The following is a 19,466-nucleotide window of genomic DNA, read 5'->3' on the forward strand; positions in this document are numbered from 1 at the left end:
TCTGCTCAAAATTTTCACATTATTTTTGTCTCATTTTCTCACTCAACTGTCCTTTTCTTTCTTTGTGATTATTGTTTTTTTGTTTGGACATGCACAAACATGTAAAATTGCTTGCAAAGTAGCCATTTCAATTAACTGCATTCCTTCGTAAATAGTGGTCTGCCCAATATCTCATCTGACAAGACTGTTTTCTGACGAGTCTCTATAGGGCTGGCTAACATTGACCAACACCTCTAATCTTGTCAGATCAATACGTCTGTAGGTCGGACGACTGCTGACTCAGATTAACTCTTGCAGACGTCATTATCGCATACCTTTTTCATGCTGCAGTGTGTGTGTTTACCTCGTGTGGCCGACAAAAGCATGAAGCCATATCATTATTTAAGCGATATGAGTGACAGCATAGTGTTTGTGTCTGTTGTGTGTATGTATGTGTGTGTGTGTGTGTGTGTGTGTGTGTGTGTTTATAAGAACGAATGTGCAAGCGAGTACATGATTTAAAATTTTAGTAGTCACAAAGATACTCATGGGTTAATGCACCAGGTTCTCCCCCTTGAAAACACACACACACACACACACACACACACACACACACACACCCACACACGCACGCACGCACGCACACCCACACAATGAAAATGGTTTCACATTTGAAGATCATCAGGTTCGCGCTTTTGTTGAAATTTTATTCAGGACTTTTTTCTGCCAATATGTACAGCGTACATCATTTTTTCCATCCGACTTTTGATACATCACAACCACTTGCCCCGGCATCGAGAAATGCGGTTCAGGTGGTCGCCTCCTTTCGTAGATTGATGTCATCACAGAATTAAAATGAATCTGATACATGATGAATGTAATCCATTACATGATTCCAGTTGAGCCTCAATCTAAAGCGCCTAATCTAAAATGCTTCAATAAATGTTTACACACTCCAAACAATGTCATGTAATCCTTTTAAGCTTTTAATTCTGGTTTCACCTTTGTGCAAATCTTTCTGTGACTTGTAGACAGGAACGCAATTGCTTCGACTCCTGAGTGTGAAGGGATTAGTGGCTAACTGCAAACCATTGTGTGGAAATGGCTGGCTAATAATGGACTAAATTCTTGACACCGGGCCAGAACCTTTGAGGCACTGGAAGTGCTTGCTGTCATCGGTGTCTGACAGAACTTACTTGTGTCCATAATGTTTCAAAAGATTTCTTTTTTCTGTATATCTTGACATAATTTAGAGGTTGATTAAAAGACCAGCAACAGCTAGCGGGTTCAATCTAAAGCGCAACTCATCAAGTCGAAACATTTTTACCAGTTTGTTCAATTCAGTAGATGCCAAGAGAATGTAACAGATTTATTCAATCTTCATAGCCCCATGAAAAATGTACAAAAGTGAAGAGTGTGAAAAGAATATGAATGAAGTAAAATCGTCTGATGTTGTAATGCATCAGTTTTATTGCAAACGTCGAATTTCCAGCTTTGAATAAGCACAATTTAACCCGCGCTCAATACAAATACATGAAAAGGACAACTGCCATGAATCAGAGCATGCTGTTGGCATAAAATGCGATACAATTTCATGTGGGGAATGCAGAAATTATAACAATTGCACAATGCTAACCATTCACCATAAATTCAGTGTAAAATCTTGACCGTATGCTACATTTACACTCTGAAAGCACGCAAAATTCATTTCAGAAAGTCAAGGCAACGCAAGCCCAAATAGCGACCGAGGCTCCTCTGAGTTTGAAATAGGATACCCTGTCCTGCTTTGTGTCATAGCTGCACCTGAGCATCTGTTTTCTCGTTTGGGTGTGACCACATTCAGATGAGGACCCAATAGTGGAACACATGCCTCAATCTGGCTAAACGGATGGACGGAAGAAAGTTAGTCACCAATCGATCGATTCAACTCTTACCTTTTTTTTAATATGGTCATAAACAGGTGTTGTGGGCAGGGTGGGGGGGGGTCGGAAGTTCCGCACATATTTTTAGCGAATGGAATGTGGATGTGTTAAAAAAACCTGCAGGAGGGACGTCTGGCATATTTTTACGCCACCTCAGAAGTTATTGTTCTGATGTGCCTACTAAGGAGACTGTGCAATTGTTTCTTTTGTTTGTCCATATCCTCATTAGGAGAGGGACAATAACGACCTGCATCCTGCCTGAAGGGAACAATGCGTAAAAGAGGTCAGGATACCTCATCATGCTAACTGACACGAGAGAGACATCATGATGAAGATTCCTTTTACATTCACAAAAAAATAAATAAATGGCACTTCAATAAAGTTTTATTTGATTATCTATTTTTCTAGCCTTTATCCTCATTTTGTACAGTGTCACACTCAAGGCTCGGGGACCAAATTCGGTCCGCCCGGTCAATTTATGTGGCCCGCGAAAGCAAATCATGTGTGAACTTATTAAGATCTGTACCAAAATTTCAAATAGTCATATTTAATAAGTGACAATGAGCTTTTGCAACAACTTTGTTTCCCTGTTTACCCTCCTTTGACCAATAATTGAACAAATGATTTTAATCGATTTGACTGATTACAAAAACTACTAATCAATTCATTTGCTGTCTACAGTCATAATTTTGTGGTTTCACTATCATAACGCTCCTCCAAGGGAAGACCTAACTCCAAATTGGCCGTGACTGAAACGAGTTTGACTCCCCTGTCATTAGAGATTCGGTTTATCTGGAGCCTTTGCTAACTGTCGTTTGTATTTTGACACCTGTGTGATGCAGTCTTCAAATCAACCCAGCATTAGAGGCTGTTGACGTCAATGCAAATCCATCTCCGTGTCGACACTTGCGATTTTGTCCTCGTTTGGGCCGATATGGTCTTTAACCACATTTCAGCCTCATTCACAAAAGCATTTCCACAGTAAAAAGTACATAGTTACAGTTGCAACAGCGTGTGTGATGTAGTATTTGACAAAACTATGGCTTTCAAAGCACCACTTGTTGTTTTTACACACTAGTCCTTTTGATGGTAGCAGTTCCTCTGTCCTGATTTGAACTGCTGATGTTTTTCCGAGACATTACAGCTATGGCTGGCAACCAATCAAAGACGTACCCCACCTCTCGGTCAGTGTCAGCTAGGATGGGCTCAAACAGTTAAGAAAAGGGATGGTTTTTTGTTGTCATTTTAAAATCAGTTCAGTTCTGGGGGGTTGGCAGTTGTGTTTAAACTTAATTGCAGACTTATGAGATTACATCTTCAACTAGACAAAACACACCAAAGAGTCAGAATTCTTAGCAAACCAAAGCCATCAAGAGTGAACACGCCTAAGAATCCTCAGATGACGAGATGTTGTTTTCTTGAGTACTCTCTCATTTTGGTCAAATGTATTTTGAGTTGTGGAAGGAGATTCGTTTGATTAAAAATCAAAGTTTTTTTGGTGTTTAACCCACAGGAGTGGGTTCGTGCCTTTGTGGGTTTTCTCCGGGTGGTTCGGTTTCCTCCTGCATTCCGAAAGCAAGTTAATGAAACACCCTAAATTATCCGAAGGTGTGAATATAAGCACAGATGTTTGTTCGTCTCTGCATGCCCTGCGATTGGCTGGCATCCGATTCAGAGTGTCCCCCGCTGACTGCCCAAATAAAACTGGGAAAGGCTCCAGCACACCCCGCGACCATTGTGAGGATAAGCTGATCTTTAAATGGATGAATCGAAGGACTTTATATAATATATGTCAATGTTTAAAGGAAATACTAAAATGTAAAATAAAATCTCAAAATACTTCTGACCCATTTAAATCCACTAAATATAATACAGAAGCCTAGTATTATGCTATTCATCCTCAATAATTTCCGGGTCGAGTGAACACTGGCGCGTGTGACTGCTCACCCGGTGGAAAAAAATGTCCTGTGACTATAAACTGCCCTTGAGAAATTTGAAAGGTGCTCATAAATGAAATATTTATTAGTATTATTATTATTATTATTATTATTACAGCGGGTTGTGTCAGGAAGGGCATCCGACGTCAAAGCATGGCCAAAACAAACATGCCAATCAAATCTCTGAAGATGGAGGACACTGAATCGCTGTGGTGACCCCTGAAGGGAAAAGCCGAAAGGACTTCATTTGAATCCTGATTATTTTTACCATCATTGATTATCAGGAGTTCAACGGAACACATGCCTCGAATTCCTGACATGATCGTAACTGACAATCCTCCCTTTTGCCGGGCGTGGTGTGAATTTACACGATGTCACCAGCATGACTAAATGAAATCGAGAAACAACTTGAGTCACGGGTGTTTCTCCATCGCATAGCGGTGAAGAATGTCATGTGTCATCAAGACTGACAACAACACGTCAGCGTGTTTGTGTTGTATTGAAGATGTTTGTAATTTATTTCCGTGAAGCTTCTATGATACAATGTAATTGTAATTGAAATGTAATTGTAATTGAAATTAAAAATGTTGTTTCATCTCACCTGTGTGTATGTGTGTGTATGTGTGTGTGGAGAGGGGGGTGGTTCTTTTCAAAAGACAATGGCCAATGCTGCTTTATTACTTATTTATATTTCAGTACTGGTCATTAATGAATGGCTTTGTGGTGAATATCTTTCTGCTCAGTTGATGGATGTCTCCACATGAACGTCAAGATATAAACTATACAAAATGACGGGAGTGCAACAGATTCACCAACTTGGGATAAACTGTAAGAGAACCAAAAGGCAAGCTAAAAGCACAGTTGCGGTGTAGGCCTGTGGAAAAGAAGGAGGGGGCTGAGGTTGAGGGGGAGTGGTCTCAGGGGCGGGCCCAAAAGGCCCAAAAGGTTTATATAGTTTAGCGGCTTTCCCTCTCTTACTGCTTTGTGTCTGTGAGTTCCCATTCCAGCCAGCCCAGCCTGTACCTCACTCTCGAGTTTTAATCCAGCAACGATGCAAACCTCCCAGCAAACTACATACTCTCTGCGCACCTCATCCTCTGGCAAAGGGTCTGTCTACAGGGCCCCCACCATCCATGGTGGCGCTGGGGGGAACCGTGTCAGCATCTCATCCAGTGTGCGCAGCGGGCTGGGAGCAGGAATGGGACAAATCGGAGGTGGAGGAGGCTTCTCCAGCAGCGTCCAGGTGAGCGGCAGTGGAAGCAACATCACGGGCAATGAGAAGTTTGCCATGCAGAACCTCAATGACCGCTTGGCCAACTACCTGGAAACGGTCAGAAGCCTGGAGCAGGCCAACCAGAAGCTGGAGATTAAGATCAAGGAGGCCTTGTCCAAGAGTGGACCAGACTTCAGAGACTACAGCAAGTACCAGGCCATCCTGGATGACCTCAGGAGAAGGGTGAGGATGAATTTGGTACTTTATTTCATTTAAGATAAAACCAGATGGCAAATAAGATGAGGCTGCCAGGTCAAAGGTGAAATGAATGAACGAAATCCTGAATGAGAAGACTAGTGTGTTTTGGAAGAAACTTTTAAGCAGTCGGTGTTCATCATCAGCATTGAAGATCCATCAGACAGAGTAGACTGGCCTCCTGTGGGTCCATGGCAAAGACTCACAGCCCCCCTCACCCCCTCCCCCTGCTCCTGTACTTCTGTGGCCCAGGAACCGGGGGCTGGACCGGAAACAGTATGGAGAAAGATCATGATAGGTCACAGAGGCCGGAAAACAAAGATAAATAAAAGAAAAAGTCGCAGGCACCAAAAATGAGCAGCCATTTTGTGCTTATTTTCATTCATTGCATTGTCGTAGAGTGTGTAGCATATTCAGATCCGAGGTTTAGTCACATTCCTTGTTACTTTATTCAGTAGTTAAAAAGCTTCTCAGGACATTAGTCATGAACATCTAAATACATTCATGAATTTTCTTTTTTTATTTTTTATTTCATTAAAATGCAATGGGAATGGAAAACAGTACCAACTTAATTATTGCATATAGTGTACAAGCAGTAAATAAACAAATAAAAAGTTGTCAGGATTGTAAAAATCTTACATTTAATCAATTTAAAGGGATTTTTTTCCCTAACGCCTTGACATTATCCCTTCCCAAAGGGGGGTATGAGAATTAGAATTAAATGGTTTAATGTAATGTACTATTTAGACAATTCAATTATGATCAAGCCTCAATTTTTTGTGGGGTTGGTTGAATGCAACATTTTTTTCCAATGGTTTATTCCACCCCCATCTAAGAAAACAAACTCTCCTGTCAGCAACAAAAAACTGCACGAAAGTCGCCGACCCTATTGCAAATACAAACGCACACGAACTTTAACATGCAAACACACACCGCCCTGTCCTCTATTGCAACCTTCCTTATGCAAATCATATGCCCACATCCTTTTGCCTTAAAGATCCCGGTTGTCAGCAGGCCTGACAGCAGTTGACTGTGTGGCAATTTCTCATTGGCTCTCAGACTTTTTCCAGCCAGATGTCCCACCTCATTTATCAACAGAATCTTTCCAAAAGTAAACAGTGCCCACCGCGTGTCTGTCAGACTGTATTGTATTTCAAGTCAGTCACTCTAACATGTCACTTTTCCATTGGGACTAAATCAAATTAGGGTTACATAGCAGGAAATTGAACATTTTGATAAACGTTAAGACGTGGTCATTCGAAAAACCTCTTGAATGCTATACTTTAATTTAATGACGCATTATTTAAAAACAATTACAGTGCATCGAGGGTTTTTTTCCATTAAAAAAATGATTAATGTGCCACCTTTTTTATCTGCTTGTTTTGGGAAATATCGTTATATTTTTTGGAATAAATTAGCAAAAATTGTCGTAGGATACCATTGCTAGCATCCAGCCCCACTAGATGAAACTTTCTTGGTGGGGACACAACTCAACTGTATTCAACTCCACTTTCAAAACGATAACGGCATTTATTAACGAATTAATTGAACATCTGAAATGTTAATGTACAGGCGAAATGCAGTTAAAAAGAGTTTGGCCAATAGATTATTAAATTGCATTCAGGAAAAGCTACATTGCTGACAGTGTTTGCTTGTTCTATTTATTATCCCATCTAATATGTATGAGCCAAAATATATACAGTACCGCTTCAAGGCCATCCCCATTCCTTTTGTCTTTGAACGCGCTTCAGCGTGAATGAAAAACAGAAGGCGTTTTTTATTCTAACCCTTGTCATCGAGTTTCAATTTAAATGGGATTGTTCTTTTGTCTACCTATCGCAGGTGTTCGACGCCACCATGGACAATGCCCGCCTGGTCCTGAGCATTGACAACGCTCGTCTGGCGGCCGATGACTTCAGAGTGAAGTAAGGCGCGATTGTTTGCTGTCAACCTGAAGCCCAACAGCTGCAGGCACAACCTGTTTGACTACTCCGTGGATGAATACATCGCCTTCATGATAATAATTGTTTGGTGATGATAAGTTGTCGAATTGAGATCATCATTGAATTTGCATTCGAAATGAAACAATATTAGAAACACCTGGCTAGCGGATGCTATCAAATAGCGCTAAATGATTAGCAATGGATATTGGGCTAAAGAGTCCTCAGATAAGCAAAGTAAATGAATTGATTCATTTTATGTCTTTCACACGTCATCAATCTGTTTTGATTAGATTTGAGTCTGAACTGGCAATCCGCCAATCGGTGGAGGCCGATATTGTTGGTCTGAGGAAGGTGATTGATGACACCAACATGAGCCGCATGAACCTTGAGAGCGAGATCGAAACCCTGAAGGAGGAGCTGATCCACTTGAAGAAGAACCACGACAATGTGAGTAAAAGTGAAAACTAATTTTCATGGAATTATGCGACATACTGTACGAATCAATATTTTTAGGGACAGCTTTTGCTAATTATGCCCTTTGGGGAAAAACTTATTTCTGATATCTGATTAGCTAAAATGACTAAAGACTAGAAGGCACTTTCACACCATGTTTTAACTTGAGAATCTCAGAATGTGTTGTAAAAAGGCCAAAATTAGTTTTAGAATCGTCAGAAATCTTTGAAGCCAAAACGGAAAGCAATATACTGTAAATAATAGCATTGCACACATTTTGAGAGATTCCAGGGCGCTTGGAAAATGATGCTTAAAATTTTTCAGTGACAATGTTTTGGAAAGGAAATCTGGAATACCGCCAGGTTGTTTTCTGTCAAAAGCAAATTCAAAATCCAATCCATATATGGCATTTTTGAAAATGTCATAGGCAGTACAATGAGAATCAAGAGAAAGTGCATCCGTTTATGATTTACAGCCCTCATAGACACCCCGTTATATCATGCTGCTTCTTTCTCCAGGAAGTCATATTGCTCCGGAACCAGATCGCCCAATCGGGAGTCCACGTAGACGTTGACGCTCCTAAAGGACAAGACCTCGCTCAGATCATGGCAGAGATAAGGGCTAAGTATGAGAAAATGGCACAGAAGAACCAAGATGAACTCAAATCATGGCATGAATCTCAGGTAGATTATCAGAAAATAATGCACAGTTCGGCCGAGCCTTCCGTCTTTGGTTGAGGTACCCAACATACGAATGTTGATTTCAGATGACAGAAGTGCAGACCCAGGTCAATGTGAACACAGAGGCCTTGAAGACTTCCCAGACAGAGTTAAATGACCTACGCAGACACCTTCAAAACCTAGAGATCGAGCTGGAGTCCCAGCGGAGTTTGGTGAGAAGCACTTAACTGACATACTTCACTGAGCGGAGCACAACGCTTATCTCAGCTGCATGAAATGCCCAACTCAGCAGCCCTGCACATGGACTTTGTTACCATAAGCTTTACACACGGCTGACCCGTCGCTATGGTGTTGTCATCGGTTAGCTGGCTGTCCTGTTTTTACTGTGTTAACCCTTTCGCTTCGTATCTGTGACACGTTTGCAGAAAGCATCCCTGGAAGGAACGCTGAGGGACACGGAGATGCGCTACAATATGGAGATTGAGGCACTCAACAATATCATCATTGGCCTGGAGGCTGAACTCACACAGCTTCGTAACAGCATCCAGTTGCAGACCCAAGACTACGAAACCCTGCTCAACATGAAGATGAAGCTTGAGGCTGAGATTGCCACTTACAGACGGCTGCTGGATGGTGGCGATTTCAAGTGCGTAGACGACTCTGTCAAGAAATAAGTTGCGTTAGGGAACTAAGGAGTTGGGCTTGATTTTTCATATTTTCCTTTTTTTTTTTTACTCGTCAGGCTCCAGGATGCTCTGGAAGAGCAGAAATCGGTCAAGACCAAGGTCATGACAGTAACACAGACCTTGGTGGATGGCAAGGTGGTGTCCTCCAGCACAGAGACCAAGAACCTCTGAACGTCAGAAGCAGTCGCAAATCATTCAGATCAACAATACAATAAACTCAATTTGGCCAATGCTTATCTTTTGTTCCAATTGGCTAGTGGCATCTTAGTTAAACAGTAACTAACCTTTAGACTAAAACTAATGCAGTGACAAGCTTGACTCATTTTTAGGGTAACCCCCGTTCACATACAGGCTGACTGAATCAAAAACTGGACCAAGAGAAAACAAAAGCATCTTTTATTTATTTCATCACAGATGTTCTGCAATTAATGTGTTTGTGCTCTGGCCTGCAAATGTTGACTTGTGTAAGCAATGTTTGGAAACAAAGTAAAGTCAAGGACCATTTTTAGAGCAAATCATCACTTTTGTGACACCCTCGTTTGTATTTCTGTCCGGTTGAGTCTGTCTGTCTGTCGAGCTGTGAGGTTTAAGACATATCAATAAAATTCATTCCAGGGATTTGTGTGTCGTTGTGAAACAATGAATAGACTTGACTTTTCAAGTCAATATCCCATGAGTTTTCAGTGTCCGTTTTAGGGTAGTGGTAAACCCAAAGCATATCCCATCGATCTTTGCATGTTAGTCACAAGACAATAGTAACACCACATTGAAAGTCATCCAAAAATCTATTGACAATCAGGAATCCATCCCATGCAGGCTGTCAAAAAGTGAGACAAATAAACAACACAATGACCAAAGACAGACAGTTTTGTCTCGTTAAACCAGTTGACAAAAATGATCAGTATGGGGTTTCACCTGCCTCCTCACAACAAAAGTACAAATTTAGTCCTACTTTGCCAGCAATTATTATCAAACACATTTCTCACTTCACATTACAGAGATCTGTAAATTAACGCAAAAGACGTGAAGACATAATGCATCAATATCATTTTGATTATGAAACTGATCCTCATAATATTTAAAAATTCTCTTGAGAGACAATAATTTTCTCCTTCTCTTTGTGTGGCACATGCCATGAACTCTCAGGTTACTCTTTCAGGCAAATTGAGTGAACGCTGGCATGTGTGGCTGCCACTGCTCAACCGCAGAAAAAATATCCTGTGACTGTAAAGTGTCCTTTAGAGTTTTGAAAGGTGCTCATAAATGAAATGTATTATTTTATTATTATTACATCTGACTCCTGATTTTCAATAGCTGTCATTTGAAATTGACTGTCCAGTCAATCATATATTTTCAAAAATGAATTTTGTTCTATAATAATAATAATAATAATAATAATAATAATAATAATAAACATTATTACCAATCATAATAATGCTAAAAATAATGTATTATTATTATTAGTTAGTAATTAGTTATTTGTATTATTATTATTAGTAGTAGTAGTAGTAGCAGTAGTTTTATTTTATTTTATTTTATTAATGCACAGCGGGGAGTCCTGGTGATCTTTTGAAAGGAGGTGCAATAGACTGAACTGGTCAGAAGTAAATCGCGGAAGGGAATGTAAAGAAGAAAATAAATTACATGAAGTTTGAAAGTCATGGCTTGATTATCCTTGTTTGTTTGTTTTTAATTATTATAATGAATTGGTTTGATTAGATACATTTTTGTTCATGTAATTACCAAATTTAAGGCATCTATTGTAATCTTAGATTTCACACATACAATTTCGGGAATAAACACAGCCGGCGTAAAAATGTCGGCACACCTTCATGTCTCGGCATCACCGTGGGTCAAAGTCTGCACGAAATGGTTAAAGGTGAAAACGCAATAGAGATAGGAGAGGAGTGGCAGAAGGGAATTTTGCCTTCCGTGATTATATATAAGACTGCAGATCTCGTACGGCTTGACTCTCAACGGCCAAACACTTTCTGCCCCGGACCTTTCTGCTCAGTCACCAATTGGCCATGGAGCCCCAAATTGTGAAAAGGAACGCTCTCTCTTGTGTGTGGCCAAATAGCCGTAAAATCTCAAGCCATACCACCACCTCCACCTCCAGAGCTGCCAGGGTGAGCAGCATGGACATCAGCGGGTACCTTGGAGACTACCACCGGTCGGGGTTCATTTCTGGAACCTTGGCCATCGGGAACGAAAAATTTGCCCTGCAGCAGCTGAACGACCGGCTGGCTAGTTACATGGAAACTGTGAGGAGCCTGGAGAAGGCCAACAACAAACTGGAGAGCAAAATCAGAGAGGCCATGGAGAAACGAGGCCCACTTGAGGGGAGGGAGTACAGCAAATATAATGCGATCATTGCGGATCTGAGAGCAAAGGTAATAAAATAAACACCTTTCACGCGCAACTTGCATTGGTTCATTTCCCAACGCACCATTTGGAATCGCTTATGATTGACTTGTGACCAGTCTCGAGTCTTTATAAACAGGGGGCAGGTTCCCGCTGCTACCATCACCAAGATAGAGACGTGATAACAGAAGTAGTTCAGAGTCAAGCGATACACAGATAGCAGAAAAAGTAATCTTTCTTAAGAAACAAGATTGATCACAATGCACAAAAGTTTATTCAGACGTCTGTTCCCGTTTTGATGTCTAGCTGTAGCTCGAACGACACTCACATTTGCACTGTCAAAACTTTCATTGGAACTTATGTCACAAACGCCACATTATCTTTCCATCGTCTAGTATTTCACAATCTGTAATGCAAAATTCAGTTCTTTAGCTTTGTGTGGAGCTGATATACTAACCAAAAGTCGTATCTTCGTTAAATTCATCACAGTGAAAATCATCATTTTCATATTTGTCAATGTTTCACATTTCACATTGAAATGGACGAATCGATCCTCTCTTTATTTTGAGATTTTTGACAGGATAAAGGGCAACATGCAGATTGCCATCACCATCGACAATGTCCACCTGGCCTCGGACGACTTTAAGATCAAGTGAGTGTTTCTGTTTTGTGAGCTTTGGGGTATGATTAAGAAGCTAAAAAAAGCAGCTTAAATCTCTCTCTTTACCTACCTCTTTAACTCTCTCTTTGTTTGTTTCTTTCTTTCTCTCACCCCTCTGTCTAGGATGGAATATGAACTATCTATGCGTCAAACAGTGGAAGCCGATGTTGGAAGACTTCGAAAGATTCTGGATGACACCAATGTGATCCGCCTGCACCTGGAGAGCGACATTGAATCGCTGAAGGAAGAGTTAATCACCCTCCAGAAGACCCGAGATATTGTGAGGGAGTGCCACCAACAGAGCATCTCATTACACCCAAACATTCAACCAACCAAACATAAACATCATCTAAAAGCATTAGATGTGTTTGTTTGACTTACTGCACAGGATAGGCTTTGCTGGAGGAAATCACTCCCTGTTTATTTCCTCTCTGACAGGACGTTGCTGAATTGCGTGCCAAGATCACTCAGGTCGGAGTCCATGTGGATGTCGATGCCCCCAAAAGCCAAGACCTCGCCGGGGTCATGGAAGAAATGAGATCTAAGTATGAGAAGATCGTCAAGAAGAATGCGGAGGAGGTCAAAGCATGGCACGAATCCCAGGTACCCCGGGTCATTGGTTTGAGACACTTTTTGTTGAGTTCGATCGCTCGAAAGTCTCGATATTCAATATTGTGGACAGATCACAGAAGTGCATGTCCAAGTGACTGAGCAGACAACGGCTCTAAAAGAAGCCACAACGTTGCTGAGTGAAACCAAAAGGAAATATCAGACCTTGGAGATCGAGGGGCAGTCTGAACTGAGCCTGGTAAATTGTGTATAGACTTATTTTAAAGAATATGAATGCATGTCATATATTATCCAACGATCGATTAAATAAAACCCAACCTCTTTTAACCCAGCTAGAAACACTGAAGGCAACACTCTGCGACGTTGAAATACGCTACAATATGGAAGTGAAAAAGTATAACGAGCTCATCCTGAGGCTGCAAGAAGAGCTCACCCAGCTCCATACTGAAATCCGGCAAAATCGAAGCGATTACGAGCGCCTCCTCAACATCAAAGTCAAACTAGAGGCTGAGATTGCAGAATACAGGAGGCTGCTGGATGGAGGGAAAGCCATAAAGTGAGTCAGAGAGACAATGACAAAGCATCATCACAACACAGAATGAAGCCCAACCATGCTCAAAAATATTTTCTTCTTTTCCATCTTCCCAGACTTGAGGATCCCCTCAATAAGAAGACGGTGGAGACCAAAGTGGTGACGGTGACTCAGACTCTCGTAGATGGCAAGGTGGTCTCAGAGGAGAAGGCCGTCAAGACGGGTGTGTTGAAAAATGTCTAGAAACGGAATCAAGAAATAAAACCCATACTGGGATGTACTAACATGCTTGTGTATGTTTTTATTAAACAACTGGTAAAAAAAAGGCTTTAGGATGGAGAAACCAGAGGCCTCGCATTGTCAAATCTCTCAACCGCCTTTACATCCTCTGAGAGTATTCCTTTCCCCTTTCCTGCCAACATTCTCCAAGCTCTGCTTTGAGTGTAGGAATTTCTTTCTGCTCCTGAAAAATTTACACTCTGACCCATAGCATTTCAGAAATGTCCCATACTTGGCTGAAGGCCATATTCCCATGCCTTGGGCAAGCAAGCCGTCATTATCTGTATTTGTGTTGGTCCTGCCTTCTATTTGACCAAATGATTTGTAAATTGAGGTAGAATAATAATAATAATAATTATTATTATTATTATTATTATTATTATTATTATTATTATTATTATTATTATTATTAGTCAGCTAGCTAATAGATAGTTAATAGCTATGATGCTGATTTTATACTAATATCACTAATAATATTAATACTACTACTACTACTACTACTACTACTACTAATACTACTACTAATAATAATAATAATAATAATGACAACAAAACTAAAATCAAGACCTTTTTTACATTTAAATTTGCACTAAAATGTCACTGAGAGTGATACTGATTTACACACATGGAATTTTTTAAAGCTGCAGTCAGTTACTGAGGCCAGGAAACTGGACATACTCACGGTGGACGGAGACAGGGAATTCCAGAGAAAGGTTATGGTGGGTGGGAGGAGGGGCGGGGGTAACACATTTAGGGGAAAAATGAGCGGACAAGGAGTGAAGTCAAAGGATCCATGGGAATAATGTCTGCATACCAGTAATTTCTCAGCAGGCCTCATTAAAAAAATAAAAAATAAAAAACAGTACTCTGGTCTCCCAATAGAGAGCAAAGGATGGGTGTATTGCTCCTCAGACCAGGAGGAGAGACAGTTTCTCCCTACATTAGCTGACTTGTACAACATCCTCAGAAGGCTAAAAAATGCCCACCATCGCAATTAGAGGAAGTTTCGACCAGATTACAAAAAGTAATCTGGGTCCATAGTTTGAATGAGGTGAAACGGGCTGAATTGAATTGAATCATACCCATAAAGGTCTCGATTCCATGTTAAGGTTGTGCCTGCTTCTTTTGCACCAGCCAGTAAAAAAATTGACTGCATTATTAGGTCACTTCTGGACTTGACGCTCCTGGCGGCTAACAACCTTCATGGGCTGACCTTGAATGACAAAGGAAACATCAAATCATTGAATAAGCGTCAGTTGACGGTTAGAGATAATTTCATATCAGCGGGTGCACATGCATGTTGCATCATTTTGAGTGTGTCTATTTTTACCCGACAGATTTCAATAAGAGCAGCTTAATAATTGGTTATCAGTGGCTGTGAGTACTTCAGATAAACAGTTTAAAGTAGACATAAGAAGTTTCCCCCCATTCAGAACTCTCTCCAGGCGACAGTCCAAATATATAAAATGCTGCCGTTTCATCCGGCCTCTTTGTTTTCTGTCGTAAAACAGTAACGGGCTGAGCCCAGACAAACGCCGTGAATCATCTCGCCCTACTCGAGCCGTCACACAATTAAACACACATTGTCTTTCCATGTGGTCTTGCACATCTGGTGAGTGCGGGCCATCCGACTTGCAGGGCCTCCTTCCAGGAGAAGGAGGAGGCAAGACGGGGGGAGCTGAGGCTAACGGAACGGTCTCAGAGATAGGACGGTAGCAAGAAAAAAAAAAATGGCAGTCAATAAAGCGGAGCAATCACAAATTGGCTTGAAGCACGCTTTGATTGAATTTGCTTTAGCAGTTTTTTTTTTTTTTTCACAATGAAAGAGTTGTGTTGTATAAGACCCCTACGGACGATTTACAGGATGTGTTTTTCGCAATCGGGAATCAAACAATGAGCTCACTGTTGACCAGCATGAGGTCGTTCACTTCACAGAGAGAACAAAGAGTAAACGTCCTTGTGATAACAATACGCCCCTCTTTTAAACAATGACACCTCACAAATCTACAAATCAAACACAAACTGTTTTTTTTTCACAACCCCGACATTAAAATGCAAATGAGTCCAATTTAAGGCTTCAAAAGTGTTCCCATTAAAAAAAAAAATAATATATATATATATATATATATATATATATATATATATATATATATATAATTATGGCTTCAAAAGTGTCCCCAAAGTAAGTCATCACCTTCCTGGCTAAATTTGCAAACACGTGAAATCCATGACAGCCCAAGTGGTGACGAAGGTGTAGTGCAAAAGTTTATTAATTTTTTTGTTGCACATGCACCTCACGTGGACTCATTCATGAAAGTCATGAATGTCTCACGAGACGTTACACAATGTGAATCATCAAACAACTCTCTTCTTTTTTGTGGAAAAATTATTGTTGGGATAAAAATAAAACACAAATTATATTAAAAAAAAAGATCACACTTTGAACCACACACACGTACACCCACATATTCAGAATGTGGATAAAGACTGTCAACATATGTCGGGATGGCGTACACAATTATACACAAAAAAAAGTGTTGATGGAGTAGACCAAAATAACATCAGGTGTCATTTCTGTTTCTTCTCATATTGCAGCCACACATTATTTTGACCAGTGTAATTGGTGCCTTGAAGGGGGCTGCAGATGTTGTCAACCACAAGTTTAACCCTTTCGGGGACAGCATTTACAACAGGGCAAATTTTATTTTGTTATCAGGTTACGGTGAGGACTATTTAGCGTCGCCCTAGTGGCTGCCTGTAACAATTTGGAAAATGTTTGAAATTGGTGAAAGATGGGCAAGGGAAATATCTTTTTTGGTTTTAATACAGTTTTTGTTGGAGGATAAACCTGACAAAAACATTATTGAGGTTTTTAAATGCTGTAAAAATTTATAAAATAAATATTAAATGTCAAAATTTCTGTTTCATCACAGCCTGCGACACATTTTATTCGCATGGCGGGATGCAAGGCAGCCGGCTGCAAAAAATAACGACATAAATAAAAATAATAAATGTATAAATAAATAAATAAATTTAATAGCCAAGGCTCAATGTGTATTTGAAACCAACGTAGTCATTTTGACAATAGGCTAATATAGCTAATATTGATACAGTCTGTCTCTTTCATTATAATGCTTATATAAGGCTTCGAATTAAAGAGTCTGTGCAAACACCAAATACATTGTGGGGAGGACAAACGATGGAGAGAAAGCAGATGATTTCTGAGAGTAATATTATGAGGTGAGGCACGGCGAGGGGCCGGGTGAGGGCAGTGACGTAGATGAGTCAAAAGGCATCTTCAGTAAGAACAGAGCTAGGCACTGTTCCATTGCCCAAACCCTTCATTTTTATTTTATTTTCCAGACATTTTGCTTAGTTGAGAGCGAGAGCGATAAAAAGAGAAGGACATAAAGAGAAAGAGAGAGAGAGAGCGAGAGAGGGAGACAAAGAGAAGGAAAGAGACAGAAAGAGAAAGAGAGAGAGAAAGTGAAAGATAGAGAGAGAGCTGGGAGTCCAAGACCTCACTCGAAGCGCTGAATCGGCTAAACTTGACACGAGTGACTCATGTCTGGTTACCGTGGAAATTAAACCCCTCCCAAAAAAAGTTAGAAAGTGGCAAGCCGAAAGGAATACAGATTACATCTCTCGTCTGCTAAAAAAATACAGTGACAACAACTCCAAGGCGAAGCGAATCCCGTTTGGGAAATAATAATAATACATTTTATTTCAAGCGCCTTTCAAAGCTCTCAATGACACTTTACAGTCACAGACAAGCATAGATACAATCATAAATAAAATACATTAATAGAATACAATACATAAAATACAATTATAAATAGAAACAAGAGATAGAGCTACACAGAAAATGCCATAGATAGGTTTTGAGATGGGATTTGAAGGTGGGAAACAGTGTACAAGGGTCATGTCTATGTCCATTCATTAACCACGGCACTCTTTAAATGAGTGACTAACACATAGCAAAGCAAAGGTACAGAGTCAATGATTAAATCTGTCAAGTTATTCACGATCCTACAGACCGAACGAATGTATCTTTCTTTTCATGGCATTTAATGTCCAAAATCTTTTCCGCTGGGACTCAGTCTGTTGCGTAATCGCAAAAGAACACGACAGGATCGTTGCTTCCATTTTGGAATGTTGCTGTTCAGCAACAGTGTCCACTACATGTCTTTTTGAGAAAAAAAACATTGTCTCCATGAATGGTGTGACCAGTCTATTTTTTTACAGTGGAAATAAGCCAGGCCCAAAAATTTTATGTCACAATGGCTTGAAGTCGTTTGAACAAAAATGTCCAATTTCCTCTTCAGCGAATGGTCACAAAGGGGCATTGATTTTACAATAGTGCAAGAAATCAGTTTTTGTGTGTGGGTTGGGTGGGGGTATTTTGTCACATATTCAGTGGAACCTCCAAATAGTAATGCCATGAAACAATTTGGAATCGAGCCAAAAAGCAGGAAAAAAATGAAAAGTCATGTCATGTGAGGGCTTGGCATATTTCACAACTTATCCCGCGTGACTTTTTAACTCGGTGGAGGATTAGCACAAGTACTAAACTTAACACTGGGCGTTTTCAGGCATAAAAACTGGCACATTTTGATTTGCGGACTGGTACGAGCCTAGTTGAAAGTATTTGGGAGACATTGGGTATGAAAAGGGTGTCATTGGACTTTTTGAGTGTTTTTATATATTTTTCAGGCAATAGCAAAGTGTGATGATCACAGAACATAAATAAATAAGTAAGTAAGTAAGTAAGTAAGTAAGTAAGTACATACATACATACATACATACATACATACATACATACATACATACATACATACATACATACATACATACATACATACATACATACATACACCTACCTACATACATACATACATACATACATACATACATACATACATACATACATACATACATACATTACATAATAAAAGAACACAGACTCTCCAAATACTCGCTTTCATCACCATGTCACGAGACATTCGAGATAATAGTCATCATACAATTAATTGTTGTCATACAATAATTATATTACAGTTGTACGGCACACACAAAAGTAAAAATAAAAACTGCGATGTGAAGTTAATTTGAATAACAGCTACAACTCCCACGTCATCAATGGAATGCTGTTGTTTTTAATTGGAATGATTTTGTAAAGATTATCTGGTGGTTAGATCAAGGTTAAAGGATGATGTCGCTTTCACCCAACACTGGAAGGATGAATTCAGTGTTGATTAACTTAGATTAAACAGAGCAAACTGCATCCAAACATTGTTTCCCAGAGTTTCCGTAAATGTGGAGAGTTGTTTTCCGTGGCTCTCTAAAAATAGACTGCGTTTGGGAAATTGACTTTTTTGATGAGAGGAATTCCATCACAGGAAGGGAGAGTGTGCAGTTAAATCAGAGCAAATTTTTGCGTGAACCCTCCCCTCCCTTGTCAAAACAACAACGGCTAAAGGAAAGTGACTCATAAACACAGATGGTTCAAAGAGAGGGGGAAAAACATGCAGCTACTGTATATCTCTATATCTCATCTTCCTTTCGTGTATGAAAACAAAAAATGTTCCGTAACACAATCTTTGACATTTTTGTGAGGGGCTCAAATGAACTACAAAAAGAATGAAACATGGGGTGGGACAATGTGTGTTGGCCATCTCCAAACTCGGGAACACACACAAAAAAAGATGGAAGGAGACAGCTAAGAGGATGCCAACTTGGTTCCTAGGCGATGACAAGGTGCCCTTGAGCAATGTGTCCAAGCCCCCAATTCTTTGGCACTCATTTGTGTGCAGCTTGAAACTTGAAACCTCGCCCGCGCTACCACACAGTTTTTCTTTTTGCTGAGGAAAATACAAAATCCTTGATTTCATTTTCATTTCCCAACTTTAGAGTCTGCTGTTATTTTGATCAATCAATATAGCAGATAGCTGATCATAGGTTAATTGATCGGTACCCATGTTTTTAAATGGAA

General features: G+C 40.1%; 2 protein-coding genes across 3 annotated transcripts; both read left to right on the forward strand.

The window, feature by feature from the left end:
• Positions 1-4,803: 4,803 nt before the first annotated feature.
• On the forward strand, positions 4,804-9,686 carry krt18a.1 (keratin 18a, tandem duplicate 1). Its single transcript, XM_089011084.1, has 7 exons — positions 4,804-5,294; positions 7,149-7,231; positions 7,540-7,696; positions 8,221-8,385; positions 8,469-8,594; positions 8,808-9,028; positions 9,125-9,686. Exons 1-7 carry the CDS (start codon positions 4,890-4,892, stop codon positions 9,237-9,239), a joined length of 1,272 nt encoding a protein of 423 aa, XP_088867210.1. The 5' UTR covers positions 4,804-4,889; the 3' UTR covers positions 9,240-9,686.
• Positions 9,687-11,036: 1,350 nt separating this feature from the next.
• LOC148903913 (keratin, type I cytoskeletal 18-like) lies at positions 11,037-13,479 on the forward strand. 2 transcript variants are annotated; one of them, XM_089011096.1, is made up of 7 exons: positions 11,038-11,461; positions 12,002-12,084; positions 12,217-12,373; positions 12,532-12,696; positions 12,776-12,901; positions 12,996-13,219; positions 13,312-13,479. In XM_089011096.1, the coding sequence occupies exons 1-7, from the start codon at positions 11,096-11,098 to the stop codon at positions 13,436-13,438; spliced, it is 1,248 nt and encodes a 415-aa protein (XP_088867222.1). In that variant the 5' UTR covers positions 11,038-11,095; the 3' UTR covers positions 13,439-13,479. The 2 variants fall into 2 exon arrangements, with proteins under 2 accessions (XP_088867229.1, XP_088867222.1); XM_089011103.1 differs by lacking the exon at positions 13,312-13,479 and having other exon boundaries at positions 11,037-11,461; positions 12,996-13,223.
• Positions 13,480-19,466: the final 5,987 nt, after the last annotated feature.

The sequence above is a fragment of the Hippocampus bargibanti genome, linkage group LG01 (assembly GCF_051943395.1).
Source record: "Hippocampus bargibanti isolate YZ-2025 linkage group LG01, ASM5194339v1, whole genome shotgun sequence".
NCBI lineage: Eukaryota > Metazoa > Chordata > Actinopteri > Syngnathiformes > Syngnathidae > Hippocampus > Hippocampus bargibanti.

Excerpts from the sequence above, each read along its gene's own strand:
- krt18a.1 (XM_089011084.1), top strand. The coding sequence starts at position 4,890 with ATGCAAACCTCCCAGCAAACTACATACTCTCTGCGCACCTCATCCTCT. Across the intron at positions 7,232-7,539 it reads GCCGATGACTTCAGAGTGAA|ATTTGAGTCTGAACTGGCAA; the intron begins GTAAGGCGCGAT and ends TGTTTTGATTAG. Across the intron at positions 9,029-9,124 it reads CTGGATGGTGGCGATTTCAA|GCTCCAGGATGCTCTGGAAG; the intron begins GTGCGTAGACGA and ends TTTACTCGTCAG.
- LOC148903913 (XM_089011096.1), top strand. The coding sequence starts at position 11,096 with ATGGAGCCCCAAATTGTGAAAAGGAACGCTCTCTCTTGTGTGTGGCCA. Across the intron at positions 11,462-12,001 it reads TTGCGGATCTGAGAGCAAAG|ATTTTTGACAGGATAAAGGG; the intron begins GTAATAAAATAA and ends CTTTATTTTGAG. Across the intron at positions 13,220-13,311 it reads GATGGAGGGAAAGCCATAAA|ACTTGAGGATCCCCTCAATA; the intron begins GTGAGTCAGAGA and ends CCATCTTCCCAG.